The sequence below is a fragment of the Silene latifolia genome, chromosome 2 (genome assembly GCF_048544455.1).
Source record: "Silene latifolia isolate original U9 population chromosome 2, ASM4854445v1, whole genome shotgun sequence".
In the NCBI taxonomy this organism is placed as follows: domain Eukaryota; kingdom Viridiplantae; phylum Streptophyta; class Magnoliopsida; order Caryophyllales; family Caryophyllaceae; genus Silene; species Silene latifolia.
Genome location: NC_133527.1, coordinates 178,450,605 through 178,476,697, shown reverse-complemented (window position 1 = coordinate 178,476,697; position 26,093 = coordinate 178,450,605). Strand labels below are relative to the sequence as shown.

Sequence of the window (26,093 nt, the reverse complement as noted above, 5' to 3'; positions counted from 1 at the left end):
TGAAATTAGGGTTCATTTGATTTTTATTATGAATTTTTATTGCTTACGAATACGATTTGAAAAATAAAATTGATTGATTAAGAGGTCAAAAATAAATAATAATAATAATAATAATAATAATAATAATAATAATAATAATAATAATAATAATAATAATAATAATAATAATAATAATAATAATACAAAAAAACGTTAAAAACAACAATAATAATAATAATAATAATAATAATAATAATAATAAATCAAAATATGTAAAACAAAGGAAATTAAAAATTACCCTAAATATAGTTAACTACATGTGGTTAGCAAGTTAACTACATATGTGTAATTACTAATATAACCCTAAATTAACTACATATGATTCACTCTAGTTTGCCACATGGCGCAATTTAATTGGTCGTGTATGAGATTTTCATACACCTCGTGTATGAGTAGCCTTTTCCCCATAATTGATCTCAAGAGCTGATGACTGATGCAACCGGAATCAATTCGAAATTGCTTCTCTACAATATTTTTTGTGTAATAATAAAATATATTAAGAATAATAATCCAATTCAAGCCCATTCTATATATAGTAATAATGTTCCCGACTCAAATTTCACAATGATCCAACCTAGATAAATAAAACAAATTGAAACTTAAGTTTGTTCAAAGATACCATTTAATTTAATCCAACCTAAACCAAAATAAAAAATAAAATTAATTATCTTAAAATCTCGTTCTAAGAGGCTGCCACAGGCTGACTTAGTTCCGGTCAAGTTGGATCGGATCAGAGGCCAGGGTTGATCAAGTCTACCTCTTCCTACTTTGAAAATACCATAAATATACTCTATATAAAATACAGTTGATCTTGTTTTAGACGGACCATTTTGGTCCGAAATAATCAGACGAGAATTTGTAACCATTTTACAGTCAAATGTAACCACCATTGAAAAACAAGTTACCGTAAACGGTAACACTAACGATATCACTGTGGTTACATTTACCATAAAATAGTCACACATATCAATCTGAAGTTTCAGACGAAAAGTGGCCGTCTAAAATAAAAATTTGCAATATAAAATAATCATAGACTCATACATCATGACCAATTGACCAATCCCCCTAGTCATGATCATCATTCATCACAAGAGTAATAATTCAAAGAAGACGAAAATTGGCACACAACACTTTGCATAATTCTCACACAAACAAAACATTCAAAAGCGAGTTTCTCAACCTTTCTAGAACCCCTACACTCACATCCCTTTCTTAATTCTCTCCCTTTTTTCGTCCTCATTTCTTTCTATTATAAAGTCTACATATATACACAAATCACAATATATCTCTATCTCAAACTCTCAAACTATCTTCATTTTTTCAGGAAAAAAAAAATCTTGCATGAAAATCTTTCCACTATGATACTAGAAATTCTACAAAAAACTTCAATTTTCATATATTCTTCCATAATTTTCTAAGAATTATTATTATTATTTTGTTTAGAAAAATCATGTATTCAGGTTCATTTTTATCAGGGTTTTATTGCTGGGATTGGGAATTTTTAACTGCCCTTTTGCTTTTTAGTTCTCCTTCTTTTTAAAAAAATCAAATCTTTCTTTGTACAACCATATTATTGATTAATTAGATTAGATTAGCGAAATTAACAGTAAGTCTCTTATAAAGCGGTATTACACAAATTCAAAAATTTAGTATTAATTAGAAGAAATGGGGCAGAGATCAGTACCAGCGCCATTTTTAATGAAAACGTATGAATTAGTGGATGATCCTGTAACAAATGATGTGATATCCTGGGGAGATGAAGGAACAACGTTTGTTGTATGGAAAACAGCGGAATTTGCTAAGGATTTGCTGCCTAAATATTTCAAGCATAATAATTTCTCGAGTTTTGTTCGTCAGCTTAATACTTATGTGAGTTTTATATCCTCTTTTACATAATTCATTGTTGGTTTCTTTACTTTTTTTTAGTCATTTTTAATGTGTTTTAGATAATATTTTTAGTGGTTGTTTGGTTCATGTGATGGATATTTATTAAAATGATTTGGTAGAATATCATAAAATAGAATTTCAGAGGATTCCTCAATATCTGACAAAGTTATAGAATAATCCGTGGCAAATTCTTGTTTTAGACGGAATTTAAGATGAGATTTTGCTACCATTTTATGGTCAAAAGTAACATTTGGTTGTAGAATGATTTCAAAACCTGTCTTATTGTTTCAGATAAAAATGGCCCGTATGCTAGTCAAACCCGTATAAAAATCGGGTGAAATTATTCATTTTACAAATAGACCAAAAAAATCTGTTAATCTTTTGCTCATTACTAAACATGTTAAATGAAGTATGCTAGTGAAAGCCGTATAAAAAATCTGAGTATTCATTATTTACTTATGCTGGAAAAATAGTTGGGAGGAATACTAAAACAAGGCCTTAGGAAGATTTCTTAGGTACATACCGTATGGGGTATGCCATGTGACTCATGTCTATATCTTAAATGCATCCTTTTTATTTTTCTTTGTTATCAAACGAAAACGTTGGTAATTTTACTTCTCTCGTTGTTTAAGATGTATAATGACGTGTCACGTGGTATATGCATTCCATGTATGCCTAAAACTTTTTAGCTTTTTAACAATTAGCAAACTTCCGATAAAGTTAGAAGAGAAGGAGACTTGAACTTACTAACTTAGGAGTGTTTACGACATGCCGTATATAAACTTGATCATAAATTCACTAGGATGAATCAAATTTTGCGCCTTTGGTATTGAATATGTCTAGTTTAGACGAACCTATTTTGAATAATATAGGTCCCATATCTGAATCCTCTCTTTTACGAGTATATTTTATAAGCGTAAAATATGGAAAGAATGGTGTGAATGGAAACAATTATGAATTACCTACCCAGTTAGTCCATTAATTAAAATCTCTAAGGTTCTTAACATTGGAATATTTGGAAAAACGACGAAAAATCAAAATTTCATTCCCTCTTCTCTCTGCTTGTACTTATTCTACCGGTCCACTTCCTATTTTTGTATTATTCAAACCTTTCTGGTGCATCGAACACGGGTTTTAGTAGTATATAGAAATCAAACCTACTAGAAGTTGAACTTGAAACAAGAAAAAATATTCCCATGTTTAACTAGTTACTCCATCCGTCCCGGTTATTTGTTGTCCTTTTCTATTTTGGGTGTCTCAGTCAATTGTTGTCCTTTTTATTTTAAGAATGAACTTGATGAACAATTTGATCATTCATATTCTATTTGTTCCATTTAGTAATTGGTCCTCTCCTCTTTTCTTTGTTTTTGTGCAAAAATCAAAGGACAACAATTGACCGGGACGGAGGGAGTATTAAAAATTTGGACTAATTAAGGTTCTTTTTTTAAGTTAATATCGAGTCATATAGTTGATTGTAAAAAATGTTCCCGTCTTCTGAGTGATTTGTAATTTGGACTAATTAAGATTCATATCTTATACTCCGTACTACTACTCCGTATTAATATATTGAGCCATATAGTTGATTGTAATTTTCGTCGATATGATTTACTTTAGGTAGCTTCTTCTTTGGGAGTAGTTGTGTAATTGATTTCAGTTGATGTCAGCAATTTGACTAATCAAATGTATTAGCGAGAGAAAGCAGAAAATTAAGGTGCTTGTGAAAGGCTGAAATGGCAAGTAAAGCCGGAAGATACTGGTAAGGAGGTCGGTCATTTTAATAATAGGTCCCATATTCGAATTCCTTTCCCTCCCTTGAGTATTCTATAAACCGAAAATTTTGGAAATATTGATGTGAAAGAAAACAGAAGGAAGTCTCTTAACATTTAAATATTTGGAAATAAGACAAAACAATCGAAATTTCATTCCCTCTTCTCTCTGCCTAACATTGAAATATCTGAAAATAAGACAAAAATTAAGGTGCTTTTGAATGGCTGAAATGACAAGTAGAGCCGGTAGCTCTGGTCCTGGTAAGGAAGTCGGGGATATTGAGGTCGAGTTCATTGGGTCAACATCTTCGTATTAGGTTTAGTCGTCGGTCTTGATTAAGACCAGGGTTATGTAAATTACTATATCAAGTTAAGCTAAGTAGTCCAAAGTATGTTTTATTAGGTTGTATTGTCACTTTCCCCTTATTGACTTTATTTCATTGTTTAATTAATAACTCTTTACGTTGTTTTCAGCGTTACGTTAACAACTTAAATTTCAATTGTTCGCACTTGAAGTAATATTAAAATACGTTATCGTCAAGTTCTCACTTGAGTTGGATTTAGTTTGGATTGTCGAAGAAAGTTCCGATTGAATAGGTATGGACACTTCATGGTTGGTTGGTTGGTGTGATCCAGAATTTCATCTAAATAAATATCTGAATTTGGATCAAGTCATCAAATGTGCACTATGACATTTTATTCAAAAACTACGGGTCAAGATTTGCTTTAAGATTGTATATATTTTGACGGCATTTAAGACTTTTATCAAAGTTTTATTGTTTATTTTCTACGTCACTTGTCTCAATCCATATATTGCAGCTTCTAGATTTCCAATATCTTGACTTACGACTGATGAACGCGGCTTCTAAAATGAAAGATGGTTAACAATATTTTTATGATGATTTGACCAGGGATTCCGAAAAATAGTGCCGGACAAATGGGAGTTTTCGAACGACAACTTCAAGCGAGATGATAAATCCCTTCTCGTGGAAATACGTCGCAGGAAGGCGACAATATTGTCGGCAGCCAAACTCACTGATGGCGGGAACAACCAGTCACAGTCAGTCTCGGGGGATGAGGCGGGGTCAACGTCCACATCTATGTCACCGGGTACAGTTGGTGCAACGGATTTATCCGGGGAGAATGATAAGTTGAGGCGAGATAATGAGTTGCTGAGCTCAGAGCTTGCTCGGACTAAGAAGCAATGTGATGAGCTAGTTGCATTTTTGACTAGGCATCTCAATGTCGGACCTGATCAAATTGATCGGGTCCTACAATGTGGATTACTTGGAGCTAAGGATGAGGAGTTAATTGTTCATGACGATGCTAATGATGAAGATGATGACGAAAATGAGGATAGCTATAAGGATGACGGTGTGAAGGAGAGAAAGAAGATCGAGGAAGAGGGATTGAAACTGTTCGGAGTTTGGTTGAAAGAAGTTGATGGAATCGAGAGTGGGAGGAAAAGAGGGAGGTGTGGTGATCTTAAAGTGGATAATACTAATAGTAAGAATGATTTGGGCTTTAATGGCCCGGATTGTGGTCGGAAATTCATGAGGTCCCGTTGAAATTTAGACGGTACTCCGTATAATATATGATCATTATTATTAGTTACTATACAAAAATAAATAAAATTAAGTGAAATAACCCTAAAAAAACTTGAATAGTCTTGTAATTTGTTTGTATCAATTTGTATAAGATTCTATTGCTTTTGCTTCAATGTTAATAGAGTTTGGTTTTCCAAGTGTTATTTTAGTTGCATGGTTAGATTAATTAGTTCTTGCATATATAGGGTACCTTATGTATTTGGATTAGCTCGAAGTTATATGCTCGAAGTTGAATGCACGAAGGCTACCACAAGTTCCGTGCTTGTTGAAGGCTCAACAAAATTGATCCAGTCTTAATCAACTCGACTCAATTAAAATTACTAATATGACCGTTTCCCAAGCTGAATTTGATGGACTCAATCTTCATCTCGATGTCCTAGCAATCTAAATTTTTGGTTGATTTTGTTTCTGGACATATCAGACCCAAAATAAGACAATCTAATGCAAATACATACTTGAAACATGACTAGTAAGTGTAGTAACCCATTCAACCCGGCTTAATTATCCCTTTCAAGTCTATTGGTAGTAAGTTTCGCTAGCACCAATAACGTTATCGCATTTTCTTTACACCTACTCGAGTCAAATGTCATCTCGGGTCGGGTTCGGTTTTCGGTCAACCTTAACAGGGTTACAGGTCATCACCGGGTCGGGTTGGGTCTGATCGGTTTTGGGTCGCAATATTTTCGGGTTCTCCCGAGTCGGGTTTGGGTCGGGTTAGACTTGCCAGCTTAATACTCCCTCCTATTCTATATATTCTTCCCTATTTCCTAAAACGGATTATTCAGGTTTTCTTCCCCTTTCTTATTTTGGAAACTTTTACTCTTATTTTATTCATTTCTCTCTCATATCACCAAACCCCACTCAACTCTTTTACTCATATTTTATTACTTTCCTTAATGTTTTGGCCCCACCATTTCTTTTTACTCTTATTTTATTCTTCTCCTTAATCCACGTGCCCACAAACAAGGGGAAGAATACATAGAATTGGAGGGAGTAATACAATACTTGACAGAAATTCAGGGACAAAGAAGTAGTTACTACTCTCTTCCCATGATTTTAAACCTCAAAAGATGTCTACCCCAGTGCAGGAATTTTGTCACATCTTCTCATCACCAACATTTTATTACTTCCAAACTTGAACTTTGTAAGAAAGTTGAGGATTTGAAACCCCTTAAATCGCTATTAATTCGTACCGGACTAATCGATTATAAACATGTTATATCTGAATTTATTGGCCAATGTTTTAATCTGGGTACTCCTGATTTTGCTTTATCAGTGTTTTACGCCTCCGAAAATCGCAGCTTACTTTTACAGAATTTAGTAATTAAGCATCTTTGTAAATTGGGTTTATACCAAGATGTTATTTCTGTGTATAAAACTTGCATTAATTCTGGTTGTTCTAGTGGTGATTACACATTTCCTTTTGTGATCAAGGCGTGTGCCGGTTTATGTGATTTTAGATTAGGTAGGGAGATTCATTGTTGTGTTTTGAGAACTGGGTATGATTGCAATGTTGTTGTACAGACAGCTCTTGTTGATTTTTACGCGAAAACCGGGCGCGTGGATATTGCACGGAAGGTGTTTGATGGAATGTCTGAATGGAGTTTGATTTCTTGTAATGCGTTGATATCAGGGTATTGTTATAATCAGCTTGATTATGAGGCTCTTGATGTTTTTCGTGCTATATGGGAAGACAGTGTGAAGGCTGATGTTCCGACTTTGGCCAGTGTTATTCCGATATGTACCCGCTTGGGATTTCAGAATTTGGGCAGGGCTTTGCATGGTTATGCAATGAAAGCTGGGTTTAGTCAATATGAATCATTAACTCCAGCTTTAATCGCGTTGTACGCTAGTAATGGAGATGTGAATCTCGCTAAAAGCTTGTTTGATCTTTCACCTGTACATAATGTGGCCATCTGTACCTCTATGATCTCTGCTTATGCAGGAAATCAAAATTTTGAACAAGCTTTCGAGTTGTTTTCCCAAATGGTTCGTGCTAATATACGCCCTAATGCAGTCACCTTTGTGTATGTGATTCCATGCTGTGAGAAGATGCATAATTTGGCTCATGGTGAAAGTCTTCATGGATGTGTAATAAAATATGGGCTTCTAAACCAGGTTTCGGTGGCACCGGCTTTGATATCTATGTATGCCAAACTAGGAGAAATTGACTCGGCGACATATCTTTTCAACCAAATGTCAACCAAGAACCTCCTTGCTTGGAATTCGATCATTTCAGTCTACGTGAATCAAGGACTTCTTCACACAAGTCTAGAAGCAGTCCGTGAGATGGTCGTGTCAGGATTTGGACCTAATTCAATCTCCATCATTAATGTTCTCTCTGCTTGCTCAAAGCTACATGCATTGGCTCTTGGAAAGTCTGCACATGGCATCAGCATAAGGAAAGGTTTCGATTCAAATCTCAATATTTCCAATCTTCTCTTGGCATTTTATTCTAGCTGTCATCTGCTTCACTTGTCTTTTAAGCTATTTGTTACAATGCCCCAAAAAGATTCTATATCATGGAATACCATGATATCGAGTTGTGTAAACCATGGAGAAAAACATACAGCAGAGTTTCTTCTCTCGGAAATGCAGCAGGAAGGTATTCCGCTGGATGTTGTTGGCCTAGTTAGCATCCTTCCTGTCTATGATGAACCGAGTAAGTTGGCACAAGGGATGGCTCTTCATGCCTATGCTACCAAATTTGGGTTTATTTCCGATATCATGTTAGCTAATGCCTTGATTAGCATGTATTGCAACTGCAATTACTTAGATGCTGCTGAACTGATTTTCGGAACCATGATGAGAAGGTGTGTAGTTTCTTGGACTTCCATGATCACAGGTTACAGGTCCCACAATCGACATAAAGAGGCCATATTCTTGTTCAAGGCAATGATGAATTCTGGTCAAAAACCAAGTTACATAACCTTGATAAGTGTGTTACCTGGGTGTTCTACGTTGTTGCAAGGAAAATCAGTGCACTCTTATGCCATCAGAACCGGAGCAATGCTGCAATCTACTCTCGTTACCTCTTTGGTATCAATGTATTCTAGGTTTAAGAATGTGATGTTATGTCACATACTCTTTGAAGCTGGAAATAAGTTAGATATCTGTCTATGGAATGTGATGTTATCAGCATTCCTCGAGGCAAACCATCCGGAAGAGACATTTGCTCTATTTCGTGAATTGCTTCAAACTAAATTGCCAGTGGATTTTGTGACTATTCTGAGTTTAGTTTCCGCCTGTGGCCAGTTGAATAGCATCTCTCTTGGCAATTCTATATTGAGTTTTGCTATTAAGCGTGGTTTTTCCAATGAAACAAACGTTTGGAATGCTCTCACTGATTTCTATGCAAAAAATGGAGACATTCGGATGGCTAAATCAGTCTTTGATAGTTTGATGTACAAGGATACTGTCTCTTGGAGCACAATGATAAATGGGTACGGGCTACATGGGTATGGCGCTTCTGCTGTTGCCCTTTTGTCGGAAATGGAGAATTCTGGTATAAAGCCGGATGATATCTCATATCTTAATCTCTTATCAGCGTGTAATCATTGTGGATTGTCTGAACAGAGCAAAAGTATATTAAACTCTATGATCAAATGTGGGATGCAACCCAGAACGGAACACTATGCTTGTATGGTGGACTTGCTCGGAAGAGAAGGCAATTTGAATGAAGCATATGACATAGTCATGAAACTGCCTGGGGGACTGTCTGTTGATATGCTCGAGTCACTGCTTGGTGCTTGTAGAGTGTATGGAAATGTTGAGCTTGGGGAGAAGGTTGGTGAGTTGCTCATCGAGAGGGATCCCAAAAACGTGATTGCTTATGTGACGATTCATAATTTATATGCTGGTGCAGGACGGTGGAAAGATGCAAACAGGATCAGGAATGTAATGGATGAGAAAGAGTTGAGAAAAGTCGCTGCATTAAGTATGCTTGAAGGACATACATAACTTGTTAAGAGATTGGTCTAGCTTAAACCAAGGATCGCGAGTTGGATTAAATGGAAATGCAGTAGTTTTAAGACTCGCCAGGGAGGTTTGCTGCCCTTATAATCCTACTCCTACCTGGATCGAATTTTGGGCTAAACCGGATCGTGCCTGATAACAAAAGGCGCAGATATAATTATCTTTTTAAGTCATCACTGAGGTTCACCAAGGGTACTATGGGATTATTCTCTGACCTGATGCAAGAGCCCTGATTTGAATTTGCGTCTTTGTCACGGTATTGGACATTTTAACGGAGAAACATGGGGAAAAGTGAACTAGTTTGAATATAAAGTCAAATGTAGAAATGTAGTGATTTTTCATCGACCACAAACTGAAGATATATGGTTTCTGATTTTGCATTCTGATCCCTGATACAGCATTCCGCTCTGGGACTTCTGCCGTTTTCCATTTCCGTTACAGAGGCTATGCAGTTCAGATGCAAATGCCGAATACAGGGGTGTGTTGCATAGAACTAATTTTGAATTTTCTGGTAAAATGATCGCATTGATGCTCCCAGCTCCCCTCTCCTCTTACCTTTGCTGCTGCAGTGCTACTTAATGTTGTGTTAGATGTTAGAACTTAGAAGGGCCTATCTAGTCCAGGGCCGTTAAATAAATTTCAAAGGCCCATTCCAAAAGGCAGTTTGAGGCCTCTTGTAATTTAAAAAAAAAAAAAACTCATTTTCTATTGTAGATGTTCTAGAGCTAGCAAGTCTGTCTCGACTCGAGTGAGCCGAAGAATGTTGCGACCCGAAATCAACCCGACCCGACATGTAACCGACATGCCCCGATAATCAGTGGCAGGAAATCGACTCAGACCCGACCCAACCCGATATTGACCCGATTAAATTGATGACTCGACAATTATTAAGCTTAATATCGGTCAAAATGAAAGTGATTTAGTGTTTATATTGATAAGTTTCGCCTGATAATGAAGTATTTAAACCAAATAATATGGTTAAAACCTAAATTTAATGCTCAAAAATTGAAGTTATGCGGTAAAGTAACCGGACCCGATAATGACCCGGCCCAACACATCAGCTGACCCGAATTGACCGACCCAAAAAACGACCCGACCCGAACCCGACCCGACTCGAAAGGGTAGGCTGACCCGCTCTGACGGAATCCGATATGGCTCGATCCGACTTAACCCGACCCAGACCCCACCCGATTGCCACCTCTAAATGATTCTCAAACTCACAAATAGGATTATACATCCTGTTGTACAGAAGCATTGTACATCAGGCCCATATAATATATGATTAACAATCTATAGCCCATTAAAAAAAAAAAATTACTTCAACAACCTAAAACTTAACGTACTGTAGTTCTCTCTTTAGCAAAAGTTCCCCTTTCCCCCAAATTTGATCTTATATAATATTTCAATGTCTATAAACTCGTAAATATTACGCACATGAATAATACGAGTTATTATTATATACAAAAAAAAATATGAGCTTAAAAATTCAAGTTAAAAAGAATACGAGTTATTATGAGAAGAATACGAGCTACTTTGAAAAGAACACGAGCTTGAACTAAATTGTAATGTATGGAAAAGATACGAGTTATTAAGAAAAGAGTATGAGTTATTATAAAAGCAATTCGAGTTAAATTTTATGTAATGTGCTTTAAAAAAAAACACGACCAAATAATGTTTCAGATGTTATCGTATTTCATAACTAAATGTCTATGAACTCATAAATAGTATGCACATGAAGAATACGAGCTATTTTTTTTAAAAAAATGAGTTAATAAGAATACGAGTTATTATGAGAAGAATGTGAGCTATTATAAAAAGAACACGAGCTTGAACTAAATTGTAATGTATGAAAAAAATACGAGTTATTACGAAAAGAATATGAGTTATTATGAAAAGAATTCGAGCTTAAATTTATAGGAAATATAGTTTTAAAAAACACGACCTAATTCAAACAGATTTGTAAGATGAGATTCCATTATTTATATAATCTAAATCCCGATAAAAACTCTATTGATTATTTCATGCTCCTTCAAAGTTTTTTTTCCATTGATGATGATACTTTTTGATGTTTCATCTGTCGTTGAAGCTTCTCTCACCGTGATGGTAAAAATCAATTAAATTCATATTGATTATGATTGGAGAATGGGAGATATAATAGTTGTTAAAATAATTTAAAAATAGAAGATTAGTTAACTACATAATGGAGGAAGATGGAGATCAAAATATAGAAGCAGTTAGACTGTTAGAGAGAGAAGAGGAGTTGAATTGAATTACGCAGCTTTGATTTTAGGGTTTAATATCAATATCAATATCAATATATATACTTAAAAGAGGAACTTTTGAAGCGATTTCATTGGCTATAACTTTTGGTCAATAAGTTATGTGTATAATAAAAAGATATATATTAAGCTTACAACTATATTACGAATTGGATATTAAATGAATTAGCCAACTAATTTGTTTAATAAATTGTGTATAAAAGAAATATACATTAAAATAATTGTTTACAATAATATGTAAAATAAAATTAGAAATAAATATGTCTTTATTTCTATAGCCACGGTTAAGCAATATCACGATTACAAAAGTCTATCAAGTAATATTATTATAAATTAATGATTATTATTATAAGAGTTTTACTTGACTTGAAACAAGCATTATGCATTACATTTACATATATATACCCTACATACAAAGAACTAAAACCTCTCTTAGTATTTTGTGATTCTCTTATCTCTTTGTATTTTGTGAATAGTTGTTCTCTAATACGAGTAGGATTTATATAAATATAAATTTGATTGTGAATTGGAAACTAGCACCTCCAACAATTTGTATATATGAAATAATTTTACGTTGCAGTTAATAATAGTTTTATTTTTGTGTTTGATTCTTTTTTCGTTATTCCGTAGTTTGTAAAATCTAACTGCTTTTTCTCTTGCTTTGCTTTAAAGGAAGGATTGTCATGTTGATATTATCTAATGTCACAAGATCTGATTAATGGGAAGAAATAAATGTCGTTGCATCATACATGCTTTTGAATGAGGTACGAAAGATAATTTGGGATAGAGAACAAAGAAGGAGACCAACGAGATGTTAGTTGGGAAAGATTTAACCAATTTTCAATTCAAATTTTTTAACCAATATTCTTTTTTTTGATAAAAGTGGGTAAAACCCGAGACCTACAGAGAGTAGGGTCCCAAATAAACTAACAAAGAACAAAAACCATAAACCAAAATACAACCCCAACAAGAGGTATCAAAAATATGGCAAAAGCCAAGGCACCCACCAAAAAACCAATTCTAATTCCCATCATGTAGCCTCAAATCGGTAGAATATGACCAACAGCCACTTCATTTCCACTTCCAAAAACAAAATGGAACCAAAACTTGTTGAACTTCCAATCCCCTATCCAATTCTTATTTCATTCCAATTGTATCTCCCTCTCATAACCCATTCTTATGAAACTCTTCAAGATGCAAAGAGTTCCTTTGTTTAACATGAGTGTTTTAAATAGATGTACTGTTTGTGTAGCATTTTACAGTAGCTTGATAATCATGTTTTCTAAGTGATATGAAACAACTTTAATCCTTGCTGATAGACGTATTCCAAACGTATTTCAACTCTACTTAAAGAGCTTCGATTTGTAGAGTTTGCTGGGTTAGTTGTACCATGAATTGAAACATAAATAAGAATGTCAAGACGAAAATCCATCTTAAGGGAGTGATAAGTTCCGTTATCGGGTCTGGGCCGTACCCGTATGGAGGAGAGAGAGTACGGCTTATAAGTCCAAGGAGGTTCCATCTCAAAACCAATTGACAATGGCTGATGGCTGAAGTAACTCCTTGGTTTATATGATAGACAACTCTCGCATCTTTTTTCAATGTGGGATCACATGTGCCTTTATCATGGGTGAGCTGTATCTTCACAGGGAGGCTAACAGTTTGAAAATGTATTGCTTTATAAACGAATACGCCTTATTAAGATTAGAAGTAGAAAATTTTGTTGTTGCTTCCGTTAATCTTAAAAGGAAAATTAGAAGTAGAAAATTCATACACTAGCATACCATCAACAAAAAAAATGGAAAATATACAGTTGGGTCATCGAGTTTGGGAGATATTAAGATGTAATTTCCTTTTTTAATGTTTGATGCCATATAACTTACGTATACTTTGAATTATTAACTCCATCCAATTTCGAGATTTTGTCGGAGGATTTGAAAAAGTTCAATAGATTTTTACATAGCTAAATAATGGACAATACTACTCTTGAGACTCGAAATTCAATTTCACTATTTATCTGTAGGGCCAAATAAGGCTCACAAAAATTGAGATAACTAAATCTAATACATAAAATATGAAATTTTTTGGTGCTGTTACATGGTCAAATTTTATGACCTAATGTGAATTCTAGAAAATCCAAATAACAACAATTACCTTTCAATTTTGAGTGTTTGATTTGATTTTAATGGAAAAGTTTATTGATTTATAGTTAATAAACGAAAAAGAAAATATAAAAATTATCTCTATCATCCTTACTAATATAATACTTTTGAGCGGGTTAGGTTGGAATATATTGAATTTGTTTACCGGTTAATAGTAAGTGTTTTTTTTCCAAATTGATTAGAGATACAATTTCACTACATTAAAGAACAAGATTGATAATTAGTTCTTTATGAAATATAGTTAAAATTAAATAATAATTTAAATATGAGTATTTTTATATTTGATTATTTTTTGCTGTTCTATTTCAGAAAAGTTAAACTCGCAGTTTCATTCGTATTTGTGAGTTGAAAAGACATCATGATAAAGACAAAATATTTTGTATCGACATAAGCCAATACCCGGGCAACGCCCGGGCTTGAAATCTAGTATAAAAGTAGTTGAGGAAGACTAAAATAACCTTAAATGTACAATGCTATTGTACATCCAGTCTTATAGTCCATAAACTGTCTCAAACTTGGATCTCGTAGCACGTTAGAATGTTTGTTTCTATTAAAAGGGGAAATTGAAGGAATTGTTGAACATTTTCTTGTATAGAACATTTTGTTTCTGTCAAGTGAAGCGGAATTACTCTAAACTAAACAAAGATATGTAATGAAAATGTTTTGCGCAATGTATTTCTTTTTTTTTTATTGACAATTAGTCTGCTGAATACGGATCGGAGCAAGTGACGGATAATGCCACTCACAAAACGGATAGGGGGGACAAGGTGGGGGCACCCTCATGTGCTTCCCTCTCTTCTCTATTTGGGTCATTTGTGAGGAAAAATGGTATCCGTCACTCCAAAGTGACAGATACGTGTCGTCACAAATGAGATTTTGTGTTTTATTGAACCGGTTACATTCAACGAAAGCAAATTACTTCTTTTGGTTTTGATAAATGTGCAACCTTGGTGGGAAGTCTGGGAACTGGGAAGCACGTGTTTTGTAATTTATATTCATAAACATGGGAGACAAGCAAATAAAATCAATAAAGAACTAGAATTTGTGCAAAATATGCTATACAAATTATTTGGAAGATGAGGAGTTAAGATTGTCTCCATTTTTTAAAAGATATGAATAGTCTATTTTTTTTAAACGGATTGAATCGTATTCTAGTAATATCCGATGGTTCTAATTTTATGCATGAAAATAAAGAGATAATAGGTGTAGAATATAAACTACTATTATACTGTATGATTCTTGTAGAGGATGTTATTCGGGTAGAGCAGTAACAATGAAAAAGAGATCAGAATTACCGAACGAGATTAGTAGTGACGTGGAAGAGAACCACTGCCTTGAAAACTATTTCCGGTACGACCGTGGTGGCGATCAGCAAATGATCAGTAGTTCCCCAAGGATTACACTACTGCAGCCTTCCAGAAACGCCCACTCGAGACTGGAGAAGCTTGAAACGATTTAATTGTTGTGTGTTTAGAAGCTGCTGAGAGGCTCAAATTTATAGCAGAAAAGGAGCAGTTACAGGAGCCAAAACCGACTCCTGAAACTCTGCCTCAATCCGAGTTAGTGGCTGGGAGTAAGACTCTCCCCACTAACAGTCAGGTTGACTGGCTTATTCAACTCAGCTAACAAAAAACACAGCCCAATACGTAACTCGGATCCGGCCCAAAAGATAGGCACAGCCCGCCGCATGCGATTGCCAAATCCGGAATCCTGAATCACGAATCCGGGTCGGGCCGGGCTCGGGTCGGGCCGGGCTCGGGTCGGGCACGCACGCGAGCTAAATTAAGCACCTCGCAAAGCTTCCACAAAAGCCTCCCATGACCCACTACTCCACTAGTGATGTGGTAAGGAGTGTGATCATATATAAACAGGCCAAATGACCAAATTGGTAAAAAAAGTAGGGGTTAAGTGACAAATTGGTAAAAAATCTTAGGAAAGTGACAAATTGGTAAAAAAAGTGGATGATAAGTGACAAATTGGTAAAAAAACATTTCCGAGAATAATTTAACCGAAAATAAAATACGGTAATATTACAAATATTTTTTATTTTACGTGAATTTTGTTTTCCAATAAGTAAACATTTCTCTATCAAATATTTTTTATGTAAAACCAACATTTATCATTGTTTGTCAAAGTGTTTGCGTTTATTCGACAAAAAACATGATGAAATATAATCATTATTTTATTCTTTTTTCACTACAAAAAGAATTAAAACAGGCGACTGATTTTGGCGACTGAAATCAGTCGCCAAAATCAATTTGGCGACTGAAATCAGTCGCCAAAGGTCAGTCGCGGACCTTAGTCGCCTTTTCTAGCTTTGGCGACTAAAGTCGGTCGCCAAATTTGGCGACTGAAAAATTAGTCGCCAAATGATTAAAATGGCGACGGATGGGGTAGTCGCCAATTTGGCGACTGATTCAAGGTAGTCGCCAATTTGGCGACGGAATAGCAGTCGCCAAATTCCAAGACAGTCGCCTTTTTTGGGTGACGTAGCCAATTTGGCTGAGGCAATTTGGCGACTGATTTGGGATTTGGCGACTACAAATCAGTCGCCAAATTGGCGACTACCTTGAATCAGTCGCCAATTTGGCGACTGACTTGCAGTCGCCAAATCACAAATCAGTCGCCAAAGCTACTGTAAGTTTTGGTGGTTTTTTTCGTTTTCATTGCTAGCCAAATATTTACAACCTGCATACAAACCGATGTTCCACAACACCATACATCCCAAATTTCAACACACACAACACCATACATTTCAACCCAACACCTCCCAATTTCTCAAACTTCATTTCATATATTGAAAATGAAAGTTTTACAAGCTAAGCTATTCTAATGTTCAAGTCTAAAGTTCAAGTTTTACAAGCTTACATGCTAAAATCATCTTACTGGGAAGCCAACACCGGCTCCACTCCCCCCATGTGGACCATGCGGATCATTTGGATCGTAGTTGGGTCCAGTCCGGTTACAACCTTGCCACCAAGTCTCAAACATTGCCATTCTTTCCTTCATTTGGCGCAATTCTTCATCACGTTTGGCATCACGTTCATCACGCTCTCTTATTTGACCTTGAAGTTGACTAATAATTCCCGGTTGATACGTGTTGCTGGGAATTGTTGAAGTCGATCTCCTACGCGTTTTCTAATAGAAAGCCGGTGTTTAACTTCCGGTACCATACACGTGCCCTTTCTTGAACCCATCCACCAACTTAAACCATATGTCATTATCCGGAGTTTCTGGATTGGCGGCTTTTTCTTGTTCAAATGCTTCCTACAATATTAAACAAATGGTTGTAAGTTAATATGGTAACCACCTTATATACGACATTTTAAAAGAGAGTAAATTAACAAAAATTAAGTGTTACGGAAACTTACATATAATTGCTTGTCTTTTGGCTTAGTCCAAGTTCTAACTCCTTTGTGGTCAACCCTGGAATGCGTGTCCGAAAACAGATTAAACACCGTCGCAATCGGCTGTGACTTCTTCTTTCCTCTCTGAATGAAAAAAAAAACATACATGTTAGAAAATCAACAAAAAATCTAACATAAAATAAACATGTTGCATTGAAAACAAAAAAAAAAGTGTCAAATAATAGACAAACTTACCCCCAACATACGATTCCAGAACGATCGTGAACCCGCGTAATGAGTAGGCTCGTTCACGGCGTCTTCCTTTCCTCCTCTTTTGTTGAGGGATGCTTGCTTAGACTTCTTCTGAAAAGCGGGAGTTTTGGTATGCTTTATTAAGCCTTCATACTTGTCACCTACAATTACACATATGAAATCATAACTAATAAGTTACTGATATTATTTATAATATAAGAGAGTATATACAAATTAATACAAATAACAAAACAAGTTAATTAAATACCTTTCATGTGGTCTGGTTCCTTTGGGCGCCTAACTACCTTCCAAATCACGTCCCGATATCGTCGAGTACCGACTTCCTCGTACCTGATACGGACATTCCGTTCTTGAGACGGTGACCAAGCATATGCTTGCTACAAAAAAAAAGCGACAAAATTTCATATTAGTATTTATAAAAGTATAACCTTGGTTATTAAAACAAAGAAATACGGAAAATATATACCCGAAAGTTATTGAACCACGCATCTCTTTATGCAGAAGAAGCTTGTGTCCACGATGTAGGAATTGGACCCACGAAATTAGTCTTCGTGCTTTTCGTGACACCTCGTACCACGCAATCGTCCATAAACCTGCATTTATTTTGAACATGTAAAATTACAAACAATTATTATTTAAAAAAAACAAAATAAAAAAAAAAAACAAAATAGTAGACTAATAAAGAATAAAACTTACCATAATCCCGCCGGCTCAAGAATCATCTTATGATCCGAAGTGTACCGTATTGGCACCCGTGGTGTCTCGTCGGTAGCGTCAGTCTCCTCACCGTCACCGTCTGTCATGCATCGATCCTCCCGCACAAACTCCTCCTCCTCCTGCTCCGGACGCGTACTCTGTCCTCCTCCCGAGCCACCTCCACGCTTCCTACCTCGACTGCTCCCAACATCTCATTGTAATACAAATAAAAATTAACACAAATAATGATAAATGAAAATTATACAGACTTCTAAATTTTAATAATTTACTCTTGAGGAATACAAAATTATACCAATTTAATCATCTTCATCTTCAAACCCCTCGTCCTCATCCTCATCCTCTTCCTCATCGTCATCATCATCATCATAATCATCTTCATCTCCAAACCCCTCGTCCTTCCTCCTTTTCTCCTCCTCCCTTCTCCTCCTCACCTCATCTTCCCCCTCCTCTCCTCCTCTTCTTCCCTTCTCTCCTCCTCCTCCTCCGCCTCATCCTCCCCCGTGCTCTCTTCCACATCATAAAATTCTTCCTCTTCCATGTCTTCACCATCTTTATTCTCATGTTCATAGTTGATTTCATCGGGTGGAGACAAAAGCGTTTCATTTGAAACGTTTTCTTCTTGAAAAAAGTTGTATCAACTTGTGACCGTGCCTTTGTCTTAAAGATTGCACACCACGCATTTTGATTTCTATCATTTGTTGTGCTTGGATAAGTAGCAAAATACACTTGATGAGCCTGGTGTGCAAGTATAAATGGATCATACTTAGAGTATGTTCTAGTACGATTCACTTCTACAAGCTTGTATTGTTCATGTACTCTCATTCCAGCCACAGAATTATCCTTCCAGTCAACCTTGAATAAGACAGTTTTATAAGCTCGGCCACGTCCACTATAACTAATTTCAAAGATATCTTCAACTATACCATAGTATTCGTTGTCATCAAGAGAAGAAATAGTAACCCCCCAATTGCACCTAGCCTTACCTTTACCGTGGTTGAATGTTTGAAAATTAAACCCATTAACCGAGTATCGATTCCACGTTCTTACCATTTTTAAAGGACCAAAAGCCAAACTTCTTATCAAATCATCTTGAATATTCAACTCAATTACATGTTTCTGAAACCATGATGGAAATTGGTCCTCATGTTTGTCCCAAACATCATCCTTACTTATATTAGGATTCCTCTGAATGAAATCATTAACAAACTGTGTTTCGTATGGCTCCAAGAGGTCACAATTAGATAGCACGTAAAGGTGGGCACGATTATACTCTTTATCATCCAAATATCGTGTTTGCCCCTTTGATGAACACCCTTCATCATCTTGAGTTTGAAAAAATTCGGGTAAACTTCCGTCTACTTCATCCGGTTTCTCAACATTCAAGTTTTTTGCTTTGGTTTCTATATGTTTTTCAAAGTAAAGAGAACAAAAGTTTGCAATCTCTTCCGTTAAATAAGCATTGCATATAGAACCTTCCACCCTAACTTTATTACCAATTTTTTTCTTCAAATGATTAAGAAACCTATAAAAGTTAATGATGAGTTTTATTAATAATAAAGTTAACATATAATAAATAGATTCGTTATTATTATTAATTTTAATTTAAAAGTAGCTAGATTATCTTAATTACCTTTCAAATGGATACATCCACCTATATTGGACGGGTCCCCCAACTTTGGCTTCATATGGCAAATGAACCGGTAGATGCTCCATGGAGTTAAAAAATGCAGGAGGAAAGATCATTTCAAGCTTACACAATATCTATGGTATTTGCTCTTCCAGCATTTAATCATGTCATCAACACATATTGAAGAGGCACATAAATCTCGGAAGAATTGACTAATCTCAACAACTGCATTCCAAACGTTTGTCGGCACGAGGTGTTTCAAAGCAACGGCTAATAATCGCTCCATGAATACATGACAATCATGACTTTTCAAGCCTTGCAACTTCAGCTTCTTAAGATCAACACATCGACTAAAATCTGATGCATACCCATCAGGAAACTTCAAATTTTGTAACCACTCACACAATACTTTTCTCTTAGCTTTGTCGAGAGTGAAAATGGATGTTGGCTTAGACCCGTCGCCGCGAATGTGTAATTTGGGACGATGACAAAATTTCTGCAAATCTTTTCTAGAAGCAATGCTATCACATTTTTCACCTTCTACATCCATGATCATGTCAATTAGTTGCTCAAAGAAATTCTTTTCTATGTGCATTACATCCAAATTATGTCTTATCAACATTGTCTTCCAATAAGGAAGGTCCCAAAGAATGCTTCTTTTAAACCAACCGTTTTTCTGCTTTTTCAATTCTTTAAATTCTTCCTCGGTACCATCAATAGGGGATGGTAAATCACATACCGTCTTCCATATCTCATCCCCAGGCACTCGTTTCGGAGGGGCATCAAGCACCTCTTTACCTTTTGTGAAAGCTTTCTTGTTCTTCCTATGTGGATTTTCCTCTCGTAAGAAGCATCTATGACAATCAAACCAGCTTATTTTCTTGCTATTGGGAAGCCAAAATGCTTTACTTTCCTCCATGCAACAAGGACATGCTTTTTGTCCTTGTGTAGTCCACCCGTGATAGCATACCATAGGCGGGAAAATCATTTATTGTCCACAAAAGAGAAGCTTTAAGTTGAAAATTTTGTTTTTTAGACACATCATAAGTTTCCACCCCAACTTCCCACAAATATTTCAACTCCTCCACCAATGGTTGTAAATAAACATCCAAATTACGTTTCGGGCTTTTTGGTCCGGGAACAATAAGTGACAAGAAGATAAATGGTCTTTTTATACATAACCAAGGTGGTAAGTTGTATGGTGTGACCATAACGGGCCAACAAGAATACTTCCTCCCAAAATTACCGAAAGGATCAAATCCATCCGTACACAAGCCAAGTCGTACATTGCGGGTTCCTTGGCAAAATCGGATACATCCGATCAAATCGTTTCCATTCTTCCCCATCACTAGGATGACTCATCTTCCCCAGAGCACGTGGGTTTTCTTTGTGCCATCTCATTTGTTCGGCAATGTTTTTGGTGGCATAGATTCTTTGAAGTCTTGGTGCGAGAGGAAAGTAAAACAATTGGTTACATGCTATTGGTTTCTTACTCTTTTTGGCCCTCTTACTACCGTTGCCTTTTTTCAACACCAAAATTGTATCTCCTTCACTTGTCTCATATCTATCCGCCCCACAATCTTTACATTTGTCAAGCAAATCATCATCTTTCCAAAATAGCATACATCCTTCAGGACATGCATCAATCTTTTCATGCGGTAACTGAAGACCTTTAACTACTTTTTTGGTAGTATAGAAACTTCGGGTCATGATATTATCATCGGGGAAAGATTCCTCAAGGAACGAGGCAATGCCATCAACAGCAACAAATGGCATATTGAACTCACATTTCAAGGTAATTAGCCTAGAAGCGGCTTGTAACAATGTCATTCTGCTTCCTTCATACAAGGGTTTTTCTGAGGCTTTTAACATGTCAAGAAAGGCTTTTGCTTGTGGGTGTGGCGGTTGTTCTTCAGAAATAGTTGTATGGTCATCACTATTAAAAATAGTGGAATCCATAGCATCAACAACCATCTCTCTATATGGGTTCTCATCATTTTGTATTTGTTGGGTGTGAGATTGTTCATGAATTGGAGAATATGCTTCTCCATGTGAAATCCAATTGTAATAATTTGGCTTAAACCCGTTTATAATGAGATGTTCTTCTACTACAATGTCAACCTGGTATTTCGTGGTTTTTGCATTTGGCACAAGGGCACCTAAGTTTTTTGTCTACCAAGTCATATTCATCTTGTTGTTTAGCAAATTCAATAAACTCGCTAACACCCTTTATAAATCTAGCGGTAGGACGTCTTTTCTTATTGGAATGGTCTAATCTTCCTTCATACATCCATGAACGTTCCAATCTCTTCATTTTAATCTAAAGAAGACCCCAAAGTAATTTAAACATTTTGAAAAAATAACAATAATATTACATACAAAATTTAAACATTATACTCCACATTATACAATAAACATATGAAAACAATATATAAATATTGTCAATAAGTAATCCATCTTCGAATGGGTCCTTATCACTCCAACCTAAACCCGTCAATGTACGTTTCAAGTCACTAGCAAACACACTTGTAATTTATTAATGAGGAAAAAATTCGGCAGCAATTCCCTTCAGTTCTCCAAATACACATATATACATGTATTCAGAGAACATTAAAGGGATCGCCACCAAACTCATTCCTCATTAATAAATCACAAGTACGTGTTTACTACCTAAATGACTTGAAACGTACAAAGACAGTCCCAAAATGGGGACTATTCAAGAATTACTCCTAATGAGTAATTCTTGAACGGGTACTAAGTCAACATCAAATCAAACAACAACACAATCAAGTACTAAATTAATTAAGTCAATCAATAGCCCAATTCAACCACATAATAAAGGCTTCTATCCTAAAGTCCGTAACATAATTTGAACTAAAATTAGTAAATTTAAAAGGTAACTGGTAAGAGGAGGTTACCTAATCAAGTAAAAGCAAAAATGAAAAGAAAACAAGAAGCAACAACGACTACAGCGTGCGGTGGTGCCTAGCAACAGCGTGACAACCCCCGAAAAGAGAAAAGAAAAACAAAAATAACAAGGTTATTCTACCTCAATTCATCAATAACATGAATTATCAAACTAAATTTATCAAAATCAAGTCCTAAAGAAGGTTCTACTTAGCTAATAGCTAATTTCTCTTAATCCAAAAGACGGTTCCACTTAGCAAATTCCATTAATGCAAAAGACGGTTTCACTTAGCTTAATATTAATAATAATACGACGGTTTCACTTAACTTAGTAATAATAATAATAATAATAATATTAATTAAGACGGTTCCACTTAGCTTAATACTAATCATAATGAGACGGTTTCACTTAGCTACCAACACCAAACACCACCCCACGACACACCCCCACCACGGCCGAACGCCGGCCGACCGCCACCCACCACCCACCGAACCACCCCCACCCATAACCCTAAACCTAGACAAAAACCCCCTTAATCATTCCCTTTTAATTCAAACACAAATTAAACTAAATCTAATTACAAATTAAACTAAATCTAACTACAAATTAATCAAACATACTAACTACAAATAAATCTAACCAACTAACAACAAATTAATCAAACTAACTATAAATTAATCTAACAAATTAAACTAAATAAACTGAAATTAAACAAAAACAACTAACCTAATTAAAGAGGGTGGATGTGGCGGTGGAAATGGCGGTGGAAATGGCGGTGGAAGGGTGGTTGTGTGGTGTTGTTGGTTGGTGTCGTCCGTCGTTCGCCAAATCGCTGCTCGTCCCTTTTTTTTTTTTGTTTCGCAAAGAGTAAAGTAGGAGAGAGGGGGCTGAAAGTAATAAAAAAATTGGCGACTGACTTTTTGAATTTGGCGACTGCAAATCAGTCGCCAAATTTGGCGACTACCGAAATTTCAGTCGCCAAATTCAATAAGTCAGTCGCCACGTGGATTCGCTTTTTAAAATGACAACCTGGTTTTGTACTAAAAACTTTAGCGACTGACTGTTAATTTGGCGACTGAATTTCAGTCGCCAAATTGGCGACTATCTCTAATTCAGTCGCCAAATTGAACCTTTCAGTCGCCAAGTTTGATTCCTTTTTTGAAAAAGTCAGTCGCCATATTGGCGACTAATTTCAGTCGCTAATTTGAAAATCAGTCGCCAATTTGGCGACTACTTATTTCAGTCGCCAAATTTCGGTCGCCTGTTTCTGATTTTCTTGTAGTGTTTCTTTATGTTGAATTTTCTTATGTTGAAAAATATGAAATGATAAATTTTTTAACCCTTGAAAAACTACAATTTTGATGAAATTAAGTTTTTTTTTTTTTTAAATTGGAAGACAAGATAATTGCGTAAATGGGGTTGAAGTGTTGAACTGAAAATGTTTACTATGAGTATAATGGACATATGTTCATTGTTTCTTTTCCAAACTTGGTACGAAGTCACTAAATGTTAGATTGAATCTTTATTACTCTATAGTTTTTATTTCGCAGGCGACTTACTATTACAAAGATATATATTCCATAAAACGTAATAAACCCGTGATTCAACGATTTTTGCCCGATTTTGTTAAATAAAGATTAGACAATTTTATGACATTATTTAACAAGTTTTAAAGATTTGAGCCAAGTTTAAACTGAAGGTATTTGGAGGAGAAGCACAACATTTCACACCTGCAAATTATTTTTTTTTTCCATTCCTCCTTGCCAATCCGCCATGTCCTTCCTCTTTGTCTAACCAAAAAAACTACTCCGTATTAGACTTTGGAAAGGCGAACATGACCCGAAAGTTAACTCTAAAGTTGATCTGTTTCGAAAGAGGATTTTTTTTAAAAAAAAATGTCAAAATGAGGTCATAAATCAACCTAAGTCTTTAACGAAATCGAATTTACTGAGGAATTAGAATAAGAAATAGTAGATGGATCCATTTGAAAGTTTTATAAGACGGTTTTATTGTCGAAACAATCCGGTAATAAATTAGTCTAAATAATGTTTTATTTTTCGTCAAATTATCCTCCACAATATTTATTTTACCAATTTTCCATCAAATTTTTCTCGAAAATGTTTTTTTTACCAATTTGTCGTTTGCCATCAACTTTTTTTACCGATGTCACTTTCCTAAGTTTTTTTTTTACCAATTTGTCACTTGACCCATACTTTTTTTACCAATTAGGTCATTTGGCCTATATAAACAAAACAAACACTCTTTTTCTCACCAATGTGGGACAATTGGAAAAAAGTACTTTTCATAAAAAGCCCCTATTTCCAACATAGGAAAGGGAGAAAAAAATTGGAGAGGATCCTTATGCCTAAAAGAGTATTCCATGTTAAAAAAAAAAAACAAGTTTATCAAATAATTACAAATACTTGTGTAAGGAGGTCTTATATAAGCTTATTGTAAACGATTTCTTTCAGGGGACACACTTTTTATCCACTAACATTGTTATGTTTGAATTATCGATGATAACGAGCCGAACCTGAGCTTTGTCTTGCTCGTCTTGTGCTCATGAAGCAAAACTCGAGCTCGAGTTTTTTGGAACTTGAAAAAAATGTGCTTGCTATCAAGTTTGCGAGTTTTAACGCGAGTTCGAATCAAACTCGAGTTCAAATCAAGCCTATATATAATTGTTAAATTTTTGATTTTTGTCCTTCTATATTTTCAATAATAGCGAGACATTTGATATGAGTAATATGAGTACTCATAATAAATTATGTTTATAAAATATTAGTAATATCTTATCTAATCACACGAGTTCGAACTGCTCGCGAGCTTTTCGAGCCGAGCCAACATTTGTTTGGCTTGATTTATTAAGCTTTCGAGCCGAGCCGAGCCGATCTTAAGTTGCTCGCAAAGTGTCTTATCTCACTATCACCTTTTATCTGAATCCGTTTTATATTATTTTTGGGTAAAATCACTTTATACAAAACCATATGTAAAATAGATTACATTTTATTAAGGATTTAATTTTTCTATTTAACTTTGACTTATCGGAAGTCAAAATACGAAACTATTTTTTTTGTATGATCACTAATTCAATACTATAAAGTAAAAGTGGACTAAAGCCAATACTCCATGGTCAAACCAAAAAAAAAAAGTCAATTTCACATGAAAACAAAACGGTCAGCGCACATTGACGTAAGAAAGCAAATAAGCCAAAGAAAAATGACGTAAGAAACTGCGGTTCGCACACGAAGTAGTTCAGTCTGGTATCCAACTGTCGCCAAGCTGGCAAACCCACACGTGATTATTTTCTTCGTATCAATTACTTTCAATTATTTTAATGCTGACGTGGTATATTTTACGAGTTTTTGGACCACTTATGTACGTGTGTGAACTGTGTTGACCACCTTTCTTTATCTTCTTTCTTAAACTTCCGCTCTCCATATATAACCCCTTATTTCCTCCCAAAATATTTATCTCTATAACTCACTTGTCGTTTATTACTCAAA

General features: G+C 35.4%; 2 protein-coding genes and 1 long non-coding RNA gene across 3 annotated transcripts; 2 read left to right on the top strand and 1 right to left on the bottom strand.

Moving 5' to 3' along the window:
- Window positions 1–1,165: 1,165 nt before the first annotated feature.
- LOC141643490 (heat shock factor protein HSF24) lies at window positions 1,166–5,442 on the top strand. Its single transcript, XM_074452674.1, has 2 exons — window positions 1,166–1,908; window positions 4,604–5,442. The coding sequence occupies exons 1-2, from the start codon at window positions 1,705–1,707 to the stop codon at window positions 5,258–5,260; spliced, it is 861 nt and encodes a 286-aa protein (XP_074308775.1). The 5' UTR covers window positions 1,166–1,704; the 3' UTR covers window positions 5,261–5,442.
- A 594-nt stretch (window positions 5,443–6,036) lies between these two features.
- Window positions 6,037–10,000, top strand: LOC141643489 (pentatricopeptide repeat-containing protein At3g16610-like). Its single transcript, XM_074452673.1, has one exon. The coding sequence runs from the start codon at window positions 6,350–6,352 to the stop codon at window positions 9,257–9,259; it is 2,910 nt and encodes a 969-aa protein (XP_074308774.1). The 5' UTR covers window positions 6,037–6,349; the 3' UTR covers window positions 9,260–10,000.
- Window positions 10,001–17,323: 7,323 nt separating this feature from the next.
- LOC141631386 (uncharacterized) lies at window positions 17,324–17,830 on the bottom strand. The gene is made up of 3 exons (XR_012537623.1): window positions 17,802–17,830; window positions 17,583–17,712; window positions 17,324–17,475 (listed from the first exon to the last, which is right to left on the bottom strand). It is a non-coding gene; the product is annotated as an uncharacterized LOC141631386 (long non-coding RNA).
- Between the last annotated feature and the right edge of the window lie 8,263 nt (window positions 17,831–26,093).

Bases quoted from the DNA above. Each gene is read 5' to 3' on its own strand.
- LOC141643490 (XM_074452674.1), top strand. From the start codon at position 1,705: ATGGGGCAGAGATCAGTACCAGCGCCATTTTTAATGAAAACGTATGAA. The intron at 1,909-4,603 runs GTGAGTTTTATA...TGATTTGACCAG, and splicing joins TTCGTCAGCTTAATACTTAT to GGATTCCGAAAAATAGTGCC.
- LOC141643489 (XM_074452673.1), top strand. From the start codon at position 6,350: ATGATTTTAAACCTCAAAAGATGTCTACCCCAGTGCAGGAATTTTGTC.